Genomic DNA, 23,424 nt, shown 5'->3' with positions numbered 1-23,424 from the left:
TTTAAAGGTTATTTTTCACTTGATTCATCTTCATTGTTCTTAGAACAATATTTAACTTTACTTGGATCTAATCCTCCTGCGCGTTCGCATAGCTGTATGGCAATTAATAGTAAGTCTCCTCGTAATTTCCTACTCCCTTCCTCAATGATTGATTCACCACCAGTCTCAACTGCGTAACGTTTCTCAAAGTATTTTAAGTAGAACAGACGCCAGCTTCTCTCTTTTTTATTCTCCGAGTTATTTTTAGCCACGGCGGAATAGTTGATACGACATGGTCAGTCGTGAGTTCGATTGGCGTTCTAAGCCATTCGTCATTTATCATGTGCAGCGCCACATCTCACGAGGTTTCGTAATGAAAGTGGTTATTCAAGGTTGTCCTTTTGTCAATAGGATACCATTAGATGTTTGAAAGAAATAAAACTCTATTTCGTAGAGTTTTACACTGGGTATGTACGTAGAACTTAGTGGGTTCTACAGACATACCCTGTGTATTCATGTTCTGAATTGTATTGGATATTTGAGTTGAAAAAGAAAAGATTTCAGTTGAATTTTCATTCCTGATTTTAGTAAAAAGCCTGAGCTAATTAGCCTTCTTTAAGATTATTCTTATCTGAATTTTTAATGTTAAAAATTCGATTGTTAAATTGCTTTGGAAAGAGGAATCGTAGGAGTTCAATTTTCAGATTCCTCTTTACAAAGTTATCTTCCGTGACTTTGTAAAATTTTAACTTTACGTTTGCCATAATCCCTTTTTCACCAACTTAACTTCAGAATCAAGTAAGTTACATTTTCAACTGATAAAGGACTTCCATATTATGCACCACCCATTTTAGGATTAATGGACTGAGTTATAGAATCAATTCTGGTTGGATGAACTCCTGCTCACGTTTTTTTTTTTTTTTTTTTTTCTGTGCTAGAATAACTGCCGAGAGCAGTAGTCAGGCGAGGGCTGCGTGATATTTATCTCCGAAAAACTCAGTTTTTAGTTGAGCAAACAAGCAGATCGACCACAGGATACATGCACTTAACCTAGAGCACAGAGTGATCAAGTTCCATATTTTATCTCAAGCTTAAAACCAAAATGTAATAAAAGCCGAGTTAAGGAACGAACTACATTGAAAACAAATTATTTATTATATTCATTTTCGTTCATTTTCAGGTGAACAGCCTTGGATACACGAATTTTCCGCCTTAAAACTTTTCCTGGTCTTTCATCCCACACAACAAGTAGACATACAGCCTGGGGCACCATACCAACTAACAAACTATGACCAAAGTTTTCGAAATATCGTATAATTATTAAATAAACAATCAACTAGGAGGAAACTTCTGTTTGCATCTTTGTTAATTTAACGGTTAAGAAATATTTTTATTTAATTTTAATGTTGAAAGTTTTTCATATGAAATTGTTCGCTTCAGCCATCTTATTCCAAGGACTTTTGTGGCTTTGTTATCTACGGCTAACTGTATCTTTATGTTAACATTTTTTAAAGCAAAAGAGCGGAATTTCTCATTGCCTGGGTCACACGAGCGTTGCAAGAACTCCTTCACATCTATTGATTTATAACTCTCTCGTCAAGAAATGCTAAGTATATCAAACGTAATAAACAAAATGCATGCATTTATTTTGATGAATGTTTGGAACATTATGGTCTTACGGTGTTGCGATCACCTCGTATACAAGAAATAGGTCAAGTTTACGTTGAACCACAGATGTAAGCGATATAATAGCCAAACATATAAATCACCTCACAGAAGATTCATCATTATTCTCTTCATAGGGCGTTTTCGATATTATTTAAATAATTAAGAATCTTGGCTCGAGAGTAAATATCTTTTTAAGCCGTCCATTTTTAGTGTGAATTTAAGTGATTTTCAGAAACTTTTTGCAACATAGATCCGATAAATATTACAGCGAAATTATTATGAGGTGTGTTTTTGTATATTTAATTGCGCAATTCTCTATTTTGATTCAGGTATCATGGATACGAAGAAGGGACCTACATGTGTTAACTGTGGGAAGGTTTACATATACTAGTGATCAACGTTTTCAGACAATTCACTTAGAAAATTCAGACGACTGGACATTACAAGTGAAGTATCCTCAGAAGAAAGATGGAGGCGTATATGAATGCCAAGTCAGTACTGTGCCCAAAATGAGTCTCTTTGTAACCCTTAACGTTATAGGTAAGACCATTTTCTTGTTCTTAATTTTAATATTTATTAAACGAATTCAAAACAAGTGGAAACTCAGAGTATCCACTGGTTTTAATAAATAATTAAAACTACTCCACTGAGTAGTTTTAATTATTTATTTATTTTCATTCTGATGTTTAAGAAAGGAAATTGATTAAAGAAAGTCTTCCTGATCACTGAGAAATAACCCCGAAATATTCAAAAATATTTGAAAGTTATTTCTTAAATACTGCTGTTTAAGCATGAAGTAGTATCATATTGTCATCTTATTAATTACTAATATTTTAGTCTATCAAACATATTGCTCGTTGCAGAAAAAATTCAGAACATTTTCCTTTAATATTAAAATATAAAATAACGCATAATGTATTTATTGTAAACCAAAAGTTTCGTTTCGTTATAGTTAAAAAAAAAAAAAAAAAAACATAGTGCTGGTTTTTAAAAGTATGGTGTACTATTCCATCATTAAATGTTGCATAAGAGATTCGCTCAGCAAAACTGGTTTCAACCTCAAAATTAAGTGAAAAAACTCTTCAGATCGATTGGAGTATGAGCAGTATCCACAGAGCTAGAGCTGAGATGCTTGGAACCTTACTAAAATTTACCTTTTATTTTATCTTTCCCTGACGAGCTTCAAAGGTGAATATCAATTGGTCTGAGGGGGATGGATTCCCAACAAAAGTTGATGGGATATTTAGAATTTGTGCCGAAGTAACTGAGGCTATTAGGCATTTGTGAATTGCTTCTACCTTGTGATCCGTTAGGGCAGTGGTTACATTCTGTCCTTCCACACCGTGGCCGAGTTATTCGGTCTCTAGGAGTGGGTTGCATAGTTATCCTAGATACTTGGATTTTTTTCCCGAAAACCGACCGAAAGATACATGCTCTTACAATTATAGTGTCTGTAACCTCACAGTCTTGCTTAGGCGCTTAAACACACCAAGCAACGAGCCGTGGCAGTTTGAAATTAAAATGATGAAAAACCTCAGTCAGCCCCCAAAAACCGCTCAGCTACCTAGTATTTAATGACCCAACGGGAAGTAATGCTCAACTTCAAATGCTGGGAATACGATGGGAATTGTATCTAACTTTTTTCCACTCGTTTAGAATAAGTGAATAGATTATTTCCCAGTTCTTATCCAATCGATCTGTTACTTGTGCTGATCGTAACTCCACAATTTCCTGGAATTTGGTGGGTAAAGCAGGTCGTAGTGGATATCCGTCTGTTGTTAGTAATGACCTCAGTAGGTTTCAATGATTACTAACAAATCGGAGAGACATAAGTCCCTTATATGTGTACTGTATGCGAACTTCCTGGAAATACTTTTTTGTGAGCTATAATTACACAGTAAATCATATAGCCTACAGGTATGTTTAGAGTGCATTTATTATCTTCACCTTCCCATCAAAACAGCAGGCTTGGACCTTAACTAATTATAACAGTTAAGGTTATAATTAGTTAAGTGGAAATCTTTCGTGAGAAATTGTTTATTATAAATTCACAAAAAAGTTATAAGCAATCTTTATTTTGAGAGAGAAACAGTGTTATCCGTTATTGTAATCGTGATCAATTATAAATTGTATCCAAGTTGTTTTTTTCTAGCCATGAAAAGTGGCAAGTTATAAATTTTTTCTAGCGTCGCTGCCTGATGGCTATAATGTGTATGCGTGTTTAGCGATATAAAAACTAACTTTGATGTTTATCAACTTTTCTTAATTAACAATATAATCGAATTTACGTCACATAAGCCCATTATTGCAGTTTCGTTTCCTATATAATTCAGTATTTAATAATTACCTTTCAACCGGTTTCTTTAATGGAAGTAATCGATTCTGAAACAAGCCCAGGGATATATCGGATTTTTTAGGACGCACCTGAGTGTTCACACAGTTCTTTCCCCCTTTTTTTGTCCGGAATTTTAAGGCTGTGTTCTTTCTTCCCTTTATGAATTACGTGTGCTTGTTTATGAGTAGTTCAGATGGCGAATGCCAATCTTGGCGATGGTTAATAATATAATTTATCAAACCATTTAACAGGATGAGAGTACCTGGCTGCCATGATACATAATTGGCAGAAAGACTCGTTTATTACTTTAATGCGCACAGATTATCCAATAAAAAATAAAACCCACATAAATGCCGGGTTTTGAAAGAAAAATATGTTATGAATAGATACAGATGGATGGGTGTATTCGACAGCGGATGGTAACAGTTATATCCATCAATAATGCAGCTCATATGATTTATAGAATTCACAGTGAAGACTTCATGAAGTCATTGATCATCCATGGGAGAAAACAGGGAGTTGGAGTTTCCCTTCAGTTATTTCGAATTTTTTAGCCGCAAAACATGAAAATCGGACTGTGAACGCACACTTATACAGACATAGTGCATATCAGAGCAATATGCTGATGTTCCAAAAAAAAAAAGTAACAAAATATTATTTAGGCAAAACCTTCCATTAACTTTGAATACTTCTCAACTCTTAATTTTGGAACCGACTCTACTAGGTAGTTGTAGTCGTAGTGAGGTCCGTTCTTTATGTTGCTTTCAGTTTGCCAACAATATTCGAATATTAGGACCCACACAGGTGTCAGTCGGGCCTGTTTATAGTGACATCGATTTGGATCGCATACATCGACCTTTTGCCAGCTATAAGAAGCACAAATTACTTCCGGCAGTTTGATATGGATAAAACGTTTATCAGTCATATGTGGTTATCTAATTAAAATATGATTTATCTTATATACGTCTGAACACGTAATGTGTGTTCTTCCAATAAGCCGGCACCATTCCGGTCCCTCGGGGTTGTTGAATTTAGGATTCATTACTGTACAAGCAATGTATAGACATTGACGCTTCAAAGCTTTAGTTTTGTGTGTGTTACCCCAATAAAGTTGTTTGTAGAGGAGGGGGGTTTCGGCTACAGATGTAACAGAATGAAGTGTCTATGGAATGACTTGTTAAGGGGCTTCCCTTCACACGATAGTACATTTAACTGATGCATTCAATGCGAGGACGTCAAATCCTATTACCTTATTATAACTCGGAGAATTTGCAAAAAAAAAAAAAAGGAACTACGGTAATTGGTGAATGCTGAATACTAAGTTGATTTAGAGGCAAACCGACAAAAAAGTGCTGGAGTGGTGTCAAGAGCGAATAGTGGACTCAGATGAATGGTATGTAGTTTGTATAGACAACTGCCATCTTCAACAACGGTTCTATCTTCTTAAGTTGAGTGCCGATGATATCTGAACATCAATATTTTCTTTAATGTTAAGACTGGAAATAGTAGTAATAAACTATGGTAAATAAATAATAGAATGAGAGTATCATTTTCAGTCCCAACAAATAGACAGCATCAGATACGGCCTAGGTTCGAATCCGACGACGCAAATAAGTATTAAGATGAATTAAGTGAGAACTCTGTGCATTCTGACTTCAATCCGACATTTTACACTGGTTTCTTTATCGCACAAACAAACCGACCTTAAAACGCAAACAGGTTAAATCTGTGATAAACATCTACTTCACTGTTCTAAATTATTCAGCCGTTTTGAAGAACGCGGATACAGTTTAGCGTCCACTGCAGTGGTGCGCGAATTGCTGGATTCATTAAAATAAAACAAAAATAAAGTTATCCAAAAAAATCGCAACCAAAATGCCAGTACTACTTTAATAATGCGCAGAAAGCTGTAGATATTGTAGCTGAACATATAGGATAAAGCGCAGTCACCAAGTTTTATATTCCACTTGCATGATATTTTGGTTGTTAGCTAGTGTTATTTGACTTTGGAAAGAAACAATGGCGATACTTCTCTTCTAAGAGAAGAAGTCTGTCGAACAATTTCAATCGTGGCAGCAAGCACCCTATCATCACCACAAAGAGGTTTGAGAAACTTCGAGTATATCAGAAACTGCTTTGCAGTTCCAGAAACTTAGAATTCTCTGTGGACTATATGGAAACTGCCAACGGTTTGACAGATATCCGCTCGACAGCTGTCACTCCTTGATTTTTTAGCTCAGAGTAGATCTTCTCCATGGAGACGAAAAAGAGATCCCAATCTAATATTACGCTACTTGATGAATTTGGCGTTCTGTGCGGTATTACCGTGAACGGCAGTACTCCACCAAACTTCCTCTGCCAATAGAAATGGCTCGAAGGAATTAGAATAAGAGATTCTCAAGATTCCAACTCGATTAAGCGATCTTCGAAATGTACCCGTTTAAATGATTGAGAAATCCTACCAGCCTTCTGAATAAAGATGGATAACTTTTCCTTTGTTGGCTGTCCATATGTGGAGTAGATTGAGGCATTTTGATATTGGAGCTGAAATTCCATCCGTTCTTGGTCTCTGTAGTTCTTTGTAAATTCCGATTCTGTGATTTTATTTTTTTACAGAAACTTTGGTGTTTGAAATTAAGTTTCAGGTATTATCTTTCTAATATTATCCGGAATAATTCAACAATTATGAGTAGTGAATTAGTTTTGAAATAACTGGCATGCTTTGTGGTAGTTAGATTATCCGTGGATTGCAAAGGATCTGACTTCTCACTGTCGAAGAGGACCCCCCAAGTGTTTCTGGAAGAGTAAAGATTGTATTCAACAATAAACAAAAGGAAGGCAGTGCTTCATTTCATTCACAATTTATAAGAGTTCTTGTGTGGAAACCTAATAATACAATTTAGGCACAAAATATAATCATATTTCACGTGCTGTAGAATGAAAGAACCACGCACAACATGCGTAACTGTAGTAAATATTTAATTTTTGCTCATACAAGTTTTATTTCATTGGATTTTCATATAGTAATTGATTATTTTATTTGATTTTCACATGGTAATTGATTACATTGAACTGTGTGCGCAGCGCGCGCTTTTTATATGGAATTTTTAAAAATATTTCAGGTGGTTTCCAATTCCAACTATATTATTATTTATCTAGAATTATTCTTTAAATGTGTTCAGTAATAAGTTTAATAGAGAATTGCTAAGGTGTGAGTGAGCAATCTCGAAAGGCACAGTAATTCTGCGCATCTTCATGGCTTCGCATTCAGGCACATACGTAGTCAATGATTAGTTTCGGCAAAGTCTATGATGTTTATCAAATAGCGTAAACTTCACGCCTTTGCTTCGAGCATAGTGTATCTGACCACTAACCTCCTCACACTGTGTGGAAAATGCCCGGATTCGGATGCTCAATGACGCAAAGAATTTGAGTTTTTCCACCACGTGGATGAATTAGTCGGTCTCAGGCGAGGGTAGTATGGGATCCCACCAGAAACTCGGGTTTTTCATCCAGCAAACAGGCAGATCCACCTCAGAATATATGCGATTTGCTGATAATATATTGTCAGCCTGTACGCTTAGTTTCTTGTGCACTTAACATATGCACACACGAGCTTCACAAACAGACTGAGTGATAATGTCCAAAGCAATCCGTGAATACAAAGACATACCTATCTCGCATGCACAAGAAAGGGCCAGCATTAGTGCTGGGTGTTTCTGCGATTTCGAAAACATTGACTCTAACATGCACTGAGTGATAACTGAATTATGAACACCAATGTAATACCGTATTGCGTCACCATTCTAGCCTAGGCACCGACTCGACGAAGATGTCTGAAGACGTCCGTAGGAATTTGCAGCTTTGCTGCCTGAAACGCTTTCCAGAGTATTTAAACAGGCAACTGTCTAAGACGGTTGCGTGTCCATACGCCTCACATCTTGTTACAAAACATCTCACAGAATTGAGGTCCAGCGAATTAGGAAGCTAATCAGGATGTCCGATATCTTCACTGTTGTTTCCGAGACTTTATCGTCTTGGACGATCCTGTTTTTCTGTCTGGAAAAAAAATGCAATTTAGCACGGTGCACATGGTCTCCTAAGAGCTGATATTACACGTTGCCAGTGAGACGTTGTTCCTTACGCACCAGGGGTCATTGTTGTTACCAGAAAGCATACCCCATATTAAGCGCCTACCACCATCTGGATACTGAGCATCATGCACGACGGTCCATTGACTCGTGTTGCTTGTGTCATATACGAAGGCGTCCGTCGGAGTGTTCCACCATGTATTTGGACTCATCCGATAAGCACACTCGTTTCCAGTCCTTCAGTGCACAACCAGCATTCGCCGTCGATGATTTGTGGTGGGGAAGAGTGTCTCTCTCTTGAGTCGTCTGAATATGTGGGACATCGTCATATAGGATTTTATTCCTGCATTCGCCATATTGTATTGGGATGTCAACTATCACATAGTGACAAGCCATTGAGTCTACACAACGCGCTGCATCCTTCGCTTACTGCGAACATCCACTTTGTATAATTCATTACAGTTCTGTCAGCGAGAGGTGTTTTGATCTATTCGACGCCATTCTTTCTACACCTTAGCCACAGTGGGTCGTGAGCAACCGACACCATGTGCCTTTTCTGATTTTGGAAGCACATGCAAAAGCTCCCACAATCATTCCATTTTGAAACTCCGTGATAACTTTACTTCGCCCCATAGCCTAGTCCATTTCAGATGGAGTGGTCATAATTCAGTGATTACTGATTTTAATGCTGCACTGTAGCCATAGAAGCTGATGGGCCAGAAAAATACCCAAAAACAACCAACCAACCGATTGTATATATTATTATCTACAACACTCTCCACAAATTAGGTGTATACCCTTATTTTCACATGTCATTGGAACTTCTCGAATAAGTAAGCGACCCTGACTGGTATATGCACCGGTCAGAGTCAAATCGAACTGTATTCGTGATAGAAAACAAATTTGGCAACTCTTTAAGCGTGCTTACTGGGGGTATTTTTGTGAAAATTGCATATTTATTTGTTTAACATTTCACCGGTATTTGCTCGTTTACGAAGTACAAAATAATATTAAAAATTATGCCACTAGAAGAATGCAATAAATACTTTGGGTAAAATACACAATTAAAATGTACCTCAATTAATTTTGTATATTTTTATACATTTAATTTACTCAATAAAATGTATCATGAATCAATTGACTAAGGAATAAAATGAATGATATAAAAATAAAATGCCAATTATTATATATATTAATTTGAATTCTTGCGTTCCCTTCTGAAAGTGCTCGATTTCGCCTTATCTTAAGAGATGTTTGACAATATAGGTTTCTATTTTTCTTAATTTTTAATCTTTCTTTGTCTTTTAAACAAGAGCATATGGTAAGATATAATCCTTATCCTCAGAGGTTGTTGGCGAAGAAAGCCGAAAAGGGAATGATGGTAATAATTGTGTATAATTCACATTTGATCACGCATTTTTATACAATATTTATAATTGTTTGGCCTTTGCAAAGGCCTGTTGTTTCCTTTTCTCTTTAGAAATATGCTACAGAATTTCTCAACCTATTATTTTAACTTTTCTGCTTTCATTCTCCTGTTCTGACGCCATTCTTGCATTGTCTCCCACTCTTAAATTGTTTAGTAATGCAGAGTATTCTAAAAATCATGCCGCTCTTTTAAGAAAATGTACGCATACATACACAGGATCCATAAAATATCAATCCATTTTTTACTCTGTTGATAACAGTGACTGTTTAGACGCTTTCGACCAATTTACAGTTAAGCAGCTGAATATTTTTCCACCCTTGCTGTTATTGTGTATCGTGTTTTTCTGTGCAGTTCTATAAACTGCTGGTTTTTCGATATCTTTTAGCACTGCAACCATCTCCTTTTTTCATATAAACCTAAAATCCCTTTCTATGAATTTGATGAATGGTGTTTTCCAATGCATGAGCGCATTTTTTTATGTATTATTATCAGAGATGCTGCTTTAGTAAATATTTACTTTTCAGTCTACGTTTCTTAGCTTGAAAGCTAAGAAAGGTAGAATTTCATCTTCACAGTCCAATTCAGAATACAAATTTGCAGGTAGGAAAAAAAATTCACTCTATAGGAAGCATCGAGCAAATTAAGTTTGATACAAAGAGTATAGATCTCATTGTGAAGGTCATGAATTGTTTTGGTATTGGCACTTTGCAATTATGAAGTGCCTCCACGATGCGAGATCGATACACTTAGTGGTAAACTCAATTTATTTAATACTAAATTCAGAGTTGAGGCTCTACTCTACTTGTACAATTACGATTTTTTTAGCTTTATCCTACATGAGGCCCTTTTCTCTAAATCCGAAACCAAATTACATTTCTTGGTAGTTGCGGTAGTGCCGACAGATGTTCTTATTTCGATCCACCATTTTGTTTCAAGGTGCACGTTCGTGCATTCAAGTTATTATGAGGACCACATCTATAAGGTTCTTTCTGTTGAGTAAAAAATTGATAGTGACCATTATAACTCTAATATTCACCAAAACCGGATGCGTTTTTGAAATAAGTAAAATAAACACATCACTGTGGTCTGTTACATAGTATTCCTTGCCCTTTAAAAAGACTAACCACACAATAACGTTTTTCTGTTCATTCCATCTATTCTATGAACAGCCCCTTTCACGAAAAGAAAGAATACCACGCTGATAAAATATCCTTAGGTGTTTCTTTACGATGACTTATAAAAGCAATACATTACTGCCTGAGGAGAAATGGTTTCCGTGGTGACAAAATTTCACAACATAAGAAGGATACGCTGTAGGGGTCACCGACTCACATCCCCAGTTCATGCTAGTCCAAGTGTGCATTTGCAGAATTGAAAGGCTCAAAACTCCAGACCAAGTGTAAAGCTAAAATTGGCCGAAAGGCGAGGGGATTCGTGCCTAACATATTTTATTCATTTTCCCCTAAGGATATATGCGTACCTCATTTCGAAAAATATTCTTCCAAACAATACCTTTTCTTAAAGGACACTAACAATGACGCGGAAAAACTGTCTTATTCAAAATACTTCCAAGAAACCAAGTATTACCGGGTGCAACCTTGTGTAAAACAGAAATAAGAAATACCGCGTTCACTTTTCTCACGTGCAGGTGACGAACATTGCTCAGAGCCTATTATTTATTAAAGAATAAAGTCGGGCTTTAAAGCAGCACATGATTATGGGATAAGAAAAATTCCTATTTGTATTTTACCAGAAGTGTATATGTCGTGAAAAATAAAGCAAGTGGCTGACGCTGACAGGTAATCCAATCTTGCATTTGTTACATTGTCATCCACTCTCAAACAGGAGGAAAACTTCGGACTGCAACTTTAAATTTAATCGTACTTTCCGCCACATCTGTGAGGAAACTCTTAGTCCCTACCTTATACCGCCGAAGAGCTGCTTAGGGCACTGGTTGCCAAGGAGACATAAAATTTTCATCTTTGTGTCGAATTTTCAGATGCCAAAACAGCGCTGAAGAAATGTTCCGAACAATGTGCATAGTTACTATTTCTTTATTCTATCCTAGCACGTACTTCCTTTTTATAATTTTTTTTTTGAATATTTCTTATCAAAATATACAGATAAATGTTTAGTAAAAGCAAATAGTAAAATTTAAACTTGATTAAAGCAATGATATAAAAACCATCACAGAAATCTTCACATTTGATTCGTTCCTTCCTTTCTATTGGTTATTATATATTCAGTGATATGATCTGACTTCTCAACAACACTTTCCATAACAAACCGATATTTCTGTAAGTAACTCATTAATCAAGATTGCCGGTTATTGTTTTATTAACAGTAAAATTTAACAATTTTAAATTATTCTTTTACTGGTGCACCCAGCGTGCTCTATTCTTCCACCTGAGATTAGAAAACTACAGCCTCGATTGAAGAGTACTTTCGAAATTCCTCCTGTCCAAGCAAACGCGAATGTATATTGTTGATTAAGCTGCCATGTTTGACTTCCTAACATTAGAATCACTAACTTGAAAGCAGTCAGTAACATTCATTTAGTGGACTTCATTAAAGTCGGTTTAGTGTCATTCATTATGAAAATAAGCATCTTTCATACATTAATAAACAGTTTCAGATGTGACGATAAGTCCATGATTTATCCACTTCTATATAACGTGTGCTGTTAATTATTATATTAGAATAACTATTTTAAAATGCCATTCAATATTTCGTCCAGAGACCAATCAGTGTAGCTCTTAAATTCAATTAAGATAATATAATTTAAAAAAATTACTCTCTCTGGAATTTATGCTTGGTACCCTTTATATTAAAACCCTTAAAGAGTATTGGAAATTCTGTATACGAGTTTAATGAAATATCTCAAAAAAAAAAAAAGAGAGAGAGAGAGAGAGAGAGAGAGAGAGAGAGAGAGAGATTCCCAAGAAATTTTCATTAACGATTAAAATATACTCAAAACAGCTATAAGTGGAATTAAAGTAATCGATTTTAAATTAAAGGCCGAAAAAACAGTTAATTTAATGGCATCAGGTACGCTGCGATCTCTCTCTCCTGAGGTTAATACTGCCTTAAACTACTCAGAGTAGATGGCTGTAATGATGCTTGCTAAATAATCGACCACTTTTTCTACATTTGAGTTTCTTTTTTTTTTATTATCATTCTACATTTCGTACAAACAATTATGTTATATTTTATTTCTTAAATATAACTTTATTTCTGTCGATGCCTTATGTATTTGACAGTTAACAACACGATCTTCCTTTGCAATATTAGATGGATTCATCGCACGTATGTCCACACTTAAACGCGCAACTATTTAATAACACGAATTATTTTCTCCCGAGTTAAAAAAACGAATCATTTCTTTCTACCCACACATCCATAATCAAAATTGAACCGCAGTGCGTGCATGCAGTGTATCCTGCGGCTTATTCGGTGCAAAGGATCAACTTGCCTTTTCTCTCACTCTCGTCAAGCAGCTGCGTCTTAGAAATGGAGAGAGCGAAAATTACTTTATGTTCGTACCAAAAATCCAGCCCAACCACTTTGAAGGAAGGGGAAAAAAGTCAATATTGAAGACATAGCACAGGCGGCAATGTCTGGAGAATATCTGGGAAGTGTTTTTGTTATGGCAACATACGCCGACTCTCTTAATAAATCGAATAATGGAACAGGGACGACTTCTTTGCTCAGGATGGGAGTAGAAATTTCGAAGAGAACCAGGCTACCATGATTGTTTATTCACTTACTGCTTTCCTTCCCGTTCATTCCCCTAAAATCAAAATGTTGTTTTTTCCATCTTTGTATTTTGCCCTCCTTGCTTTCTATTCAATTTGCTATCAGTGAACTGCAGATGTTGAAGAAAAGAAAAAAAAAATCTTTTAGTTCTAAGTTAGCTTAGCAATGCATTGTACCGATACTTGGTTACCAGTATATAGCCTCAACTAATATAATGGTTTTTCTCTCTATCTAGAATTAACGAAGGTTAAAGAATTCGGTTTAAGTGATGGCAACTTTTTTTTTAGTCTCCAATGTCAGTAAGTAAAAGATTTTGCAGTGTTAGACCTTTCTTATCATTAAATCTTAATTGGATCTTACAGACGGTGGTGTATCCACAAAAGTAGAATTTTCTTCTCTCGCATTAATATTTTATTTCTTAAATTGAATCGTCGATCCCAATACAGTTTCCACCATGATAAATTACTCATGTAAAGGTGAATATAGACACTAAGAAGACCGCGCGCAGAAATAATGTACGAGAAAAGGAAATTACTATTGCGATAGTGAGTAACTCACCGTACATTGAAATTGGGCAGGGACTAACTATTCTTTTGAGAAGAAGACCGCCAGGTGGCCGGTAGTACAAGTTGATGGTAAATTGTGCTCTCTAAAGTAACTTAAATTTAGTAAAAAATCTAGGTTATTACCCAATATGATAGATATCATCTTATAGTGGACGCCAAATGCTTTCCAATCATACGGGTCATGGATGCACTGGACTGAGAGCAGATAAGTAACTTTTAATTTTAATTTGTGTTTGAACAATTTTGTTAAAGCTGAAGCAAACTACTGCCATTGTCTTGACCGGCTGAAGGTCACTGGTGTGAAGGTAGCTTTTTGGTCGCTATATTGCCTTCGGCAGTAGTTGCCCGCCCGCGACCACCTGTAGTTAACCCAATAGACTTAAACGTTATTGCTCTTCCTACAACTCTACTGCAGAACAGTAAACTGACTACCCTTCCCCCATTAATGCTTGATTTGTCATCTGCTGCTTATAGCTCTGCATAATGGCTGGGAAAGTAAATGCACATCGTAGAGCTTCACTGCGTTCCCGCAGGCAACCGCACCAGTCCTCGGGGGAAGAAAACTCGGAGGGGGTGCCCTCCTCGATCGCGATGACTAAAAACAAAATTCGGACCGCGAAACAACAGGCTTCCGCGGCAAATGAACACGGCATACCTGCCGCGGACAACTCTCCCGGCGGCGACGATGCTGATTGTAATGGGGTGAACAGCGATTGTGATCCCGCAGCATCCACGAAGAGACTTCCTACCCTCAAGAAAAAGTTTCTCAAAAGACCAGACGCATCTGGCTCACTCCCCCCTAAACAATGGGAGGATGAAGAGGAATGGGATGAAATGCCGAATTTATTCAGCAAAGATTTTCCCAACCTGAAAATTATACACAAACTGAGGCGCAAAATGGAATACTGTCTCAGTAGCAAAAACAGCAACGTCACCAGGGCCGTATCATTACAAATTTCGCGCTGCTGGGGCTCTTTAGAGAAGAAGTTATATGAGGTCATTATAGAAAATGAACAGCTGAAGGCCACCAATGCCCAACTCCAACAAACTAATAAAACTCTATCTAAAGTAACTAAAAATCCAACTATAGCAGCTCTGAATACCGGGCTACCTTCCAACCAAGCTTCTGATGAAGATACTCGGCACCAGTTGTCTTATGCTGCCACGCTCAAACTACCTCAGATCCCCACCACACAGAACAAGCATATGCTGATTATAAAAGCTAGAGAAGGGTGCGACATCCCAGATAGCGATGGAGTGAAGGACACCGTCCTAAAGAAGATAAAACCAAAATTAGACAATCTCCAAATCAAAAACATTCGCAAAATTCGCGACAAAGGGATAATATTGGAAGCAGCTACTAAGTCAGATCTAGAACAGATCAAGTCTTGCGGCACAGCTGAAGATCTAACTCTTACCTTTGAAACCCCTAAACTCAGGGGACCAAGTTTAATTGTGTTTGATGTAGATGGCTCAATCCAGAAAGTTGACCTACTGGAGGAAGTATATAACAGAAATCTCTTTGAATCCATGAGCAAAGAAGAAGCCATTAAGGAGATGAAAATTCAATTTTCCACCAATGCACGGACTCGCGGTCGACTTAATTGGGTTATAGAAGTGTCCCCCAGGATAAGGAGATTCCTACACAGCCAGGATAGAATTTTTCTGGGCTGGTCATCCCACAGATTCAGAGATTTTGTACCAGTCCTGAAATGCTACAAATGTCTTGGTTATGGGCACACCTCTGCTAAGTGTCTTAAAAAACAACCAATATGTGGGCATTGTGCTGAGGCAGGACATCTCTACAAGGACTGTCCCAACAAAGCCTCACCTCCTAAATGCTCAAATTGCAAAGCAATTAACAAGCCCTACGATCACTCTGTGCGGGATGGAGCGTGCCTTGTATATAGAAGAGCAGCAGATATAGTACGCAATAAGACTAACTATGGAAAATAGGATGCTCAACCTCCCCTCTCCCAGACTTCGTATAGCTCAAATCAATGGCCAAAAATCCATCTCAGTGGCAACACAACTTCATCCCCTAATGGACGAGTTGAATCTAGACATTCTTCTCCTTCAGGAACCATACTGCGTCCGTGGAAGGGTCTCTGGTTACCCCCTGGCTTTCAGGAAAATCCAGACGACAAACCAATTGTGCCTCGCTGCTATCATCGTCCGAAATCCAGACTTAGTAGTAACACAGATAGAATCACTCTGCACTCCCCACCTAGCGGGGGCTACAATAGAAGGCAGCTTCGGCCGTATTGCGGTCCTAACAGCATACTTCCAATTTGGTACAGATATCCTCCCGCACATAGCTCGACTAGAACAAGCTCTTGACCTCCTGGAGAACACTGATGTCATCATAGCCGCAGATTCGAATGCCCGGTCAACACAATGGTTCAACACCTCTACCGATGCAAGAGGAGATATGTTAGATGAATTCATTGCCTCACGCAGCCTTGAAATCATCAACAGACCAGGACAACCAACCACCTACTCTTCGGGAACTGGAGAATCTAACCTGGATATCACACTAACTACTTCTTCTCTTCGCAATAGACTCCTCCATTGGCAGGTGCATGACACAGCCACTACTAGCGACCATCGCCTCATCACTTACAGTGTCACCGATTCTGCCCTCCCTCGTCAAGTGCCTATCCAGGATATTGTAAGATTCTCTACTAAAACAGCGAACTGGGACCAGTTTGACAATGTAATTCAAGATGCTCTTCATGACCCAGCTAGCAACTTCTACCAATCAATGAACAGTGCGCAGAAAACAGACTTTGTGCAGAGACTGCTCCTCAAAGCTTCAGAGGCTTCCATGAAAAAATGTTCCAGGAAACCAAGATCTGTTCCATGGTGGTCGCAGGAACTCACTAACCTGCGCAATTCTCTGAAGCGCGCTCGGAAAGAATACCAACGCAAGAGAAGGACTGAACCTGCTCACATTGTAGAACAGTATAGAGACCGATTCAAAGCAGTCCGCCGTGAATATACTAACCAAATTTACCATGCCAAGCAAAGCTCCTGGCGTTCCCTTGTCGAGACTGAGGGGAACCGGAATCCGTGGGGTTTAGTCCACAAACTCGTGAGGAATAAGCTGGGATCCACGGATGTCATACACTCTGTCCGCTCTGATGACTCGTCTGAGACTACACACTGGGAAGATACAATCAACCGGATTCTGGATGAACTAATATATCAGGACAACACCAACTCTGACACTGACATCCACAGGAAGATAGCAGTACAAAATTCCAGCTTCCAGCCAGACAATATGGAGGAACCATTCACAGAGGAAGAAGTCGATGCAGCAATTAAAAAAATCAAAAAAGGTAAAGCTCCTGGTCTGGATTTTATTGAAGGCGAGACTGTGCAACGTCTCTGGGCCATAGCTCCAATGATACTTCTTCAGCTCTTCAACACCTGTCTGAATGAGGGTAACTTTCCATCATGTTGGAAGCACGCTAACCTGAGACTCTTACCTAAGGATCCCACAGGTACCTCCAAGGCATATCGCCCGATTGCGCTGCTTCCCATTCTCGGCAAAGTTTTTGAGAGACTGCTGCTCTCCCGCTTCCAACCCCGATATGAAGCCAGTGGTTTGGCATCCTCGCTTCAATTTGGATTCAAACAAGGGTGCTCCACAATTGATGCTCTATCTAAAACCCTCAAAGTTGCAGAACAGTCGGATGCAACTTATGTACTGGCAATCTTCATTGACTTCAAAGGAGCTTTTGACACAGTGTGGTGGCCGGGCGTTCTTCAGAGGGCCAGAGTCTCTAACTGTACTTGGAATTTCTACCACTGCCTCAAAAGCTACTTCTCTAACCGCAAGGTCAGCATCAAAACAAAATATCACTGCATCACCCGACATCTAACCCGAGGCTGTCCCCAGGGCTCCATCCTGGGGCCAGCTGTCTGGAATATGATACTCGACGACTGGCTCCTGAGGGACTACCCACACACTACTCAGCTTTCTTATGCCGACGACATGGTTATTATCATTGAGGGCCCCACCCGCGCCACCATAGAAACCCAGGCTACGGTTGTTCTCGCTGCTCTGTCCGTATGGGCCACGGAAAATAAACTCTCAGTCTCCACTGAGAAGAGCAAAACCCTCCTATTAAAAGGCAAACTGGACTTCTCCAGACCTCCTACCATACGTTTTAATGGCCGCCCACTGAAAAACTACCGATCGGTGAAGTACCTAGGAGTAATTTTGGACGACAGGAGAACTTTCATTCCTCATATCCAAGCTATCAAAGAAAAGATAAAAAATTACATCACTATGTTAGCACGCTTTACCCGCAAGGACTGGGGTCTTAAAGGACCGACTCAACGCCTTTTATACTCAGCAGTATTTATACCAATTGTCACATATGGAGCTGCAGTATGGTACCACCGAATGACCTTAGTGCATGTTCAACGTAAAATTCAGCAAATTCAACGACTTATGCTACTACAAATGACCCGCGCATGTAGAACGACATCAACTGCCGCCCTACAGCTACTAACAGGCCGCCTCCCTTTGGACCTCCACGTCGCTTTTATCGGACTTTCTCATGCCATCAAGAAGAATAAGGAAGCTGAATTCCTCACTATTCAAACCCGTACCGATACCGATATCAAACAGGAACATAAACGTGTGTGGCTACAATTCATAAACTTATGGCAAACCCGCTGGAATAACTCCACAACTGGTGCAACTACTAAACTTTTCCTTCCTGAGGTAACCTACATCAACAAGCAACGTTCCACTTGGTTCTTCCCTAACGTCTATGCTTCCTTCCTATTAACTGGCCACGGGTCCTTCAAGAGACGCCTTCTAGAGTTCGGCTTAGTCGAGGATGCCGTCTGTACCTGCGGAGAACCTGAAGACTGGGATCACGTGATGCACTCATGCAACGTATACTTAGATCTAAGAAACCAACTACTCCTAGACCTCCACACTACATCACTTCGGCCAGAAACCAAGTTATTGGAATCTAATGATGCCTTCCGTGCACTGACCAGTTATGCCAACGAGGTCTTTCGTCGTCGCTGGCATCACCTGCAACTCCCGAACACTACTCCTGGATAACCTCCTCTAGACAGCAACTGATACCCAGCACCGGAAACTTCCAGACATGAAACTGCAAATGGCGGTCAGCCCTGTCGACGCCGCTCCGTGATTCTCCATTGTGATGATCCTGGACTCTTTAATTTGAACTTTACCTATTCTCTTCTTCCTACCCACAGTCTTTCTCCAGGACTCCCACAACTGCACCTAGCACTCTTCCTGCTCCGTTTCGCCTGGGAGGATGCCTACGCTCTGTCATCCTCGCTATCTTGTCTGTCTTCCACTTTCCTGTCTCTTCTCCGCTCTTTCCTTGGCCCTCCCCACTCTCGCTCCTGCAAGAGTGTGGACGGCCCGTCAGATGTCTTTACTCCCTGGTCCGGCTCCTCGTGCCAGTGGACGGATGCTGGGAGGCTCCTTCCTGGTGATCGCGCCTCCCAGTAACGAAGAGGCCAGTCAAACAACACAAACAACACACTACTCACACATAACCCACACTGACTGGCTTTGCTATGTTAACAGAGTATTTAACGCGGATTTGTGGGAAACCACGGGAACCGCATAACAAAAAACACTATGTCCACTATTCTTTTGAGAAGTGCAGTTCACGATATTAAGACCTACTGTGCTTTTAAAGACATTCATATCCCGGCACTTTTCAAAATAAATGCTTTTTCAGGAAATCGTGTGACTTATCATTTGTCTTAATCACGGCCATTCTTCTGGGAATGAATTCGACCAACTTGTGCCATTAGCTAGTTGGATCGTTTGCCCTATTCCTCCTCAGAAGCAACCAGCTGCTTAATTAAAGGAAGGTGTATAATGAAAAGAAAATTAAACAATCTATACAATGCATAAAACTTAATTTTCTCATTTCTTGATTACAGGATCCAATATGGAATTGAGAAATGGCGTCGATTTTCAGTTTGTATTGTGTATGGATTTAACTTATTTATTGTAATGTTTATTCCATTCCTGATGGAGTGTGATCATCCCTTTGTATACAATACAAAGCTCACTTCTAAATAAAAAACTCACTTCTTTGCATCACGTGCTTTTAGTAGTGTCATTCCTACTTCAAATTGAAAAACCTACCACAGAACCAAAAAGAGCACTTTCAAAGAAATTGTAGTGTTATTCTTGGGTAAGCAGGTCTTAACATAAATAACGCTAAAATGGATAGTGATAAGAAAAGGACGTTGTAAAAATTTCAGCTGATTATAGTAAAATATACGAAAAAATATACAGGATTTGTTATTATTTTAATTTAAAGTGAAGAACAACATCTGGTTTGCAGTTGACTACTTGAGAGGTGTTTTGCTTCCTTTTTATTGAAAGGGGAGCATTGATAAAATTACCGATAAGACTTTATATCCCAATTTCCCCTGGTGGAGTTATCATTCCTAGCTGTCTGGAGAGTCAATAACCGCATTTAATCCATTCTGTAAATGCCATTTGCCTTATTACCATATCCGATTATCCCAAATAATAGCAAGTATCAATGAAATAGCTCTGCAATTCTACGAGGTTTTCCTTTAGCGCTGAAATCTCAGCTTTGCACGTATAGTTATAGTATCAGTTTATAAGAAAGGAGGTGGACAGGAAAAAAATCAGATCTTTTAAACTATAGAACGTTCCCGATTCACATAAAGTGATTAAAAATATTACGAGAACTGAGGGTAAACTCAGATGCATGTTCTGTATAACTGATTGTAAACCGTTTCTGTTTCCGATATGCTTTATTACACATTGCAAATACAAATGATCTGAGACCTCCTCTAATATTTTTTTATCTTTTCTTCTGGCTACTGAATCTTTTGAGGAGATTTTTAAGGTAGATTTCACTAACTTGCAGTATACTGATCACTGTTTATTTTAAATTATGAAGTGACTTGCTTTCATCTAATTGTAACTGTACTTTTCCATACGATGTTATTAGGCCCGTGCCATATTATGTTTGAGGTTGTTTAAATAAAGAAATCTCCAAGAGCATGGACCCGATCCCACAGACTTTCCTAGCACTTCCAACAGAATGGAATCCCACGGGGTATATGTGGGTTTCTATAGGGAAATAGGTGTTGCCTACTGACCTTTTAAATTCACTCAGTTGTATCATTTATTGTCCTGACTTTCACAGAATCCTCTGAACATTTTCTAGCTTGGTATATTCGCCAATAATTTCTTTTTATTCACCTACCTTAGCATCATCAAATTCCTTTTGAAAACTTTTGTTACGATGGAAACCCATTCATTCTGAAATGCTAACATTCAATTCTCGTAATGGAAAACTTCTTCCTCTCATTTTTTTTTCAGGTTTTGACGTTAAAGAACAAAAAGAATTGCAACAACCGCCTGGAAATACAAGGCAATAATGAAATCAAAATAATGGCGTAAAAAATGTTTACTTATGTTTCTAAACAACACTTCATGTACAATAAGGCATTTATCTCACCAGCAGTCAATTCAGTTGTAAATAACTTCATATAGAAATAAAAGATTGCGTTATCGTTTTCTTACGAAGTTGAGACAAGAAGCTTTCTTTTTTTCCGAAGAAGTATTGATGAACTGTAGTGTTCTTTGACTAATTCGCGCTAAACTTTTGCTAAAAATTGCTAGCATGCAGTTTAAAGAGAAAGTTCCGCTTTCTAAATGACAACTGCATAAGAGAAGAAAAAATATCCAATAGTTTCATTCCTTACTTCGCATCTTCAATCTTAACAAGCTTCTAGCTTATACTATCGTGCAACATCGTTCCTCTATTCCCTGGTGAGTTGACGGTTCGATTTACGTGTGTACCAGTATCATGGCTTGGTGGGCCCTTGTATTTGTTTCTACACACGGTAACATACTTCGTAATTAGCCTTAAAGAAAATAACAAATTAAAAACACGCTGCTAATTTCCTAAGTGCACAAAATACGTTAAAGAAAAGTCTGCCTGGAGTTGAACATTAATTGTTAGCATAAGCCTCTGCAATTTCTCAGTAATTTGAAAAACATGATTTTGTTAAGTCTCCTTTATTGTCTAAGTAATTTAAACTTAGTTTGGACCTATCAAGAAGTGGTGGGTTTTATTCATACATTAAGCAGACTTTGAGCACCTTCCTTGGAACTGTTAAGTTCTAATTGTGCATCGTACACATGTGCCTTTTAATGTATTCGTGTTTCAATTATACCGTATCCATTGCCCATCTTATGTTTCATTGTGCTATACATAATTTTATTTATTAAGCAGAGGGATTGTAACAAGAAGTACAATACGTGTCGTAACATTGATGAGGTTGAAAATTTCTGTAATCTTGGCACCACTAGATAGACAATCTACAAAACGAGTAGCAGTTATATAAGAAGGAGAATATACACACATTTATTCCCATGTAATTTCTAGTGTGTAAAGAGATAGAAGGTATCTTTCACATTCTCCGTATTCTTATGTTTTATAAAGTTAAGTGTTGATTTGTTTGGTTAGTGGCGTGTCTCAGTAAATAAGAGTACCATGGTGATGCACCGCCCAATCAAAACTTTATTACCATCCCCAGTGTTTTAGCAATCGGCCGTTCCTCCCACTTAGTGGCACACGAGCCACGGTAAGAACCGGTAAATGTGATATTGCAGGTTTGTGGCATGGGATCCATACGAGGTTCTTGATAGACATGGGCTACGGACGTGATCTGAGAGATTTCGAAGAAGGGATGATTGCTGGATATCGGTTAAAGGGAATTACGGAAACTGCGAACCTTGTGGCCTGTTCGTCTGTGCTGTAGTTAGTGGGCAGTTATCGGACCAATGGCGAGGGCCCATGCTTCATCGATGTAACGTAGCTATACACGATGTATAGCTATATTCCCCTTCGTGCTATTCGATAAAAGAAAAACACTAGAAAGGCTGACCATGGGCTTTAACTAGATCTTTCCAAGACAACGATCCAACTAACTCTCCTCTTCCGTGTGAGCCTCTTGACCAGGTGCCAAGTAAAGGTACCTATGCTTATAGCCACCCATCGCAAATGACGTCTAAATTTTGCATTTGAACGGCATCAATAGACAATTGATGACTGGAAAAAAATTGCCTCTTCCCAGGAATCACATTTACTGCTATGTCGTGTGGAAGGTAAATGGAGGGTACGGCGACAAACTTCTGAGAGGAATCACTCTAATGTTCTGGTCCAACAGAAATAAGAAAGTGGCCGATGTTTCCGTGAGGCTGTCTTTGAGCCCTCATACCCCTAGACCACACTTTGGATGCTAAAAACTACCTATTCGTTACGGCTGAACAGGTACACCCCTTCATGGTGACCGTCTTCCCGGATGGTAGCAGTACGTTCCAAATAACACCTGCCTGTATTGTTCGAAAGTGCTTCGCCGAACAAGATTACTTTCAATTATTACCTTGGCCTCCGAATCAGAAAGGTGTTGTATGTGTAAGTATTCGGTTGGGACCATGGATTATTGCAGATATGCAGGATGCAGTCGTCCGGGTGACATGGTACAACATGTTTCCTACAACGTTTAGAAGTCTTATAAAGTCCATGCCTCGTT

The 23,424-nt window shown here is 38.7% G+C and overlaps 1 protein-coding gene across 1 annotated transcript in view; it reads left to right on the top strand.

Annotated features, from left to right (window-relative positions):
* The window catches only part of LOC150083316 (uncharacterized), a 799,304-nt gene that overhangs the window by 738,986 nt on the left and 36,894 nt on the right, over positions 1–23,424 (top strand). The window contains exon 5 of the mRNA XM_090378473.1: positions 1,977–2,187. Within this exon, the coding sequence (XP_090234599.1) occupies positions 1,977–2,187 (211 nt within the window). The remainder of the gene's footprint in view (positions 1–1,976; positions 2,188–23,424) is intronic.

The sequence above is a fragment of the Mastigoproctus giganteus genome, chromosome 7 (assembly GCF_048544385.1).
Source record: "Mastigoproctus giganteus isolate SK-2022 chromosome 7, ASM4854438v1, whole genome shotgun sequence".
NCBI classification, from domain to species: Eukaryota; Metazoa; Arthropoda; class Arachnida; order Uropygi; family Thelyphonidae; genus Mastigoproctus; species Mastigoproctus giganteus.
Note: the sequence above shows the minus strand (reverse complement) of the source record. Positions and strands in the feature narration are given on the sequence as shown.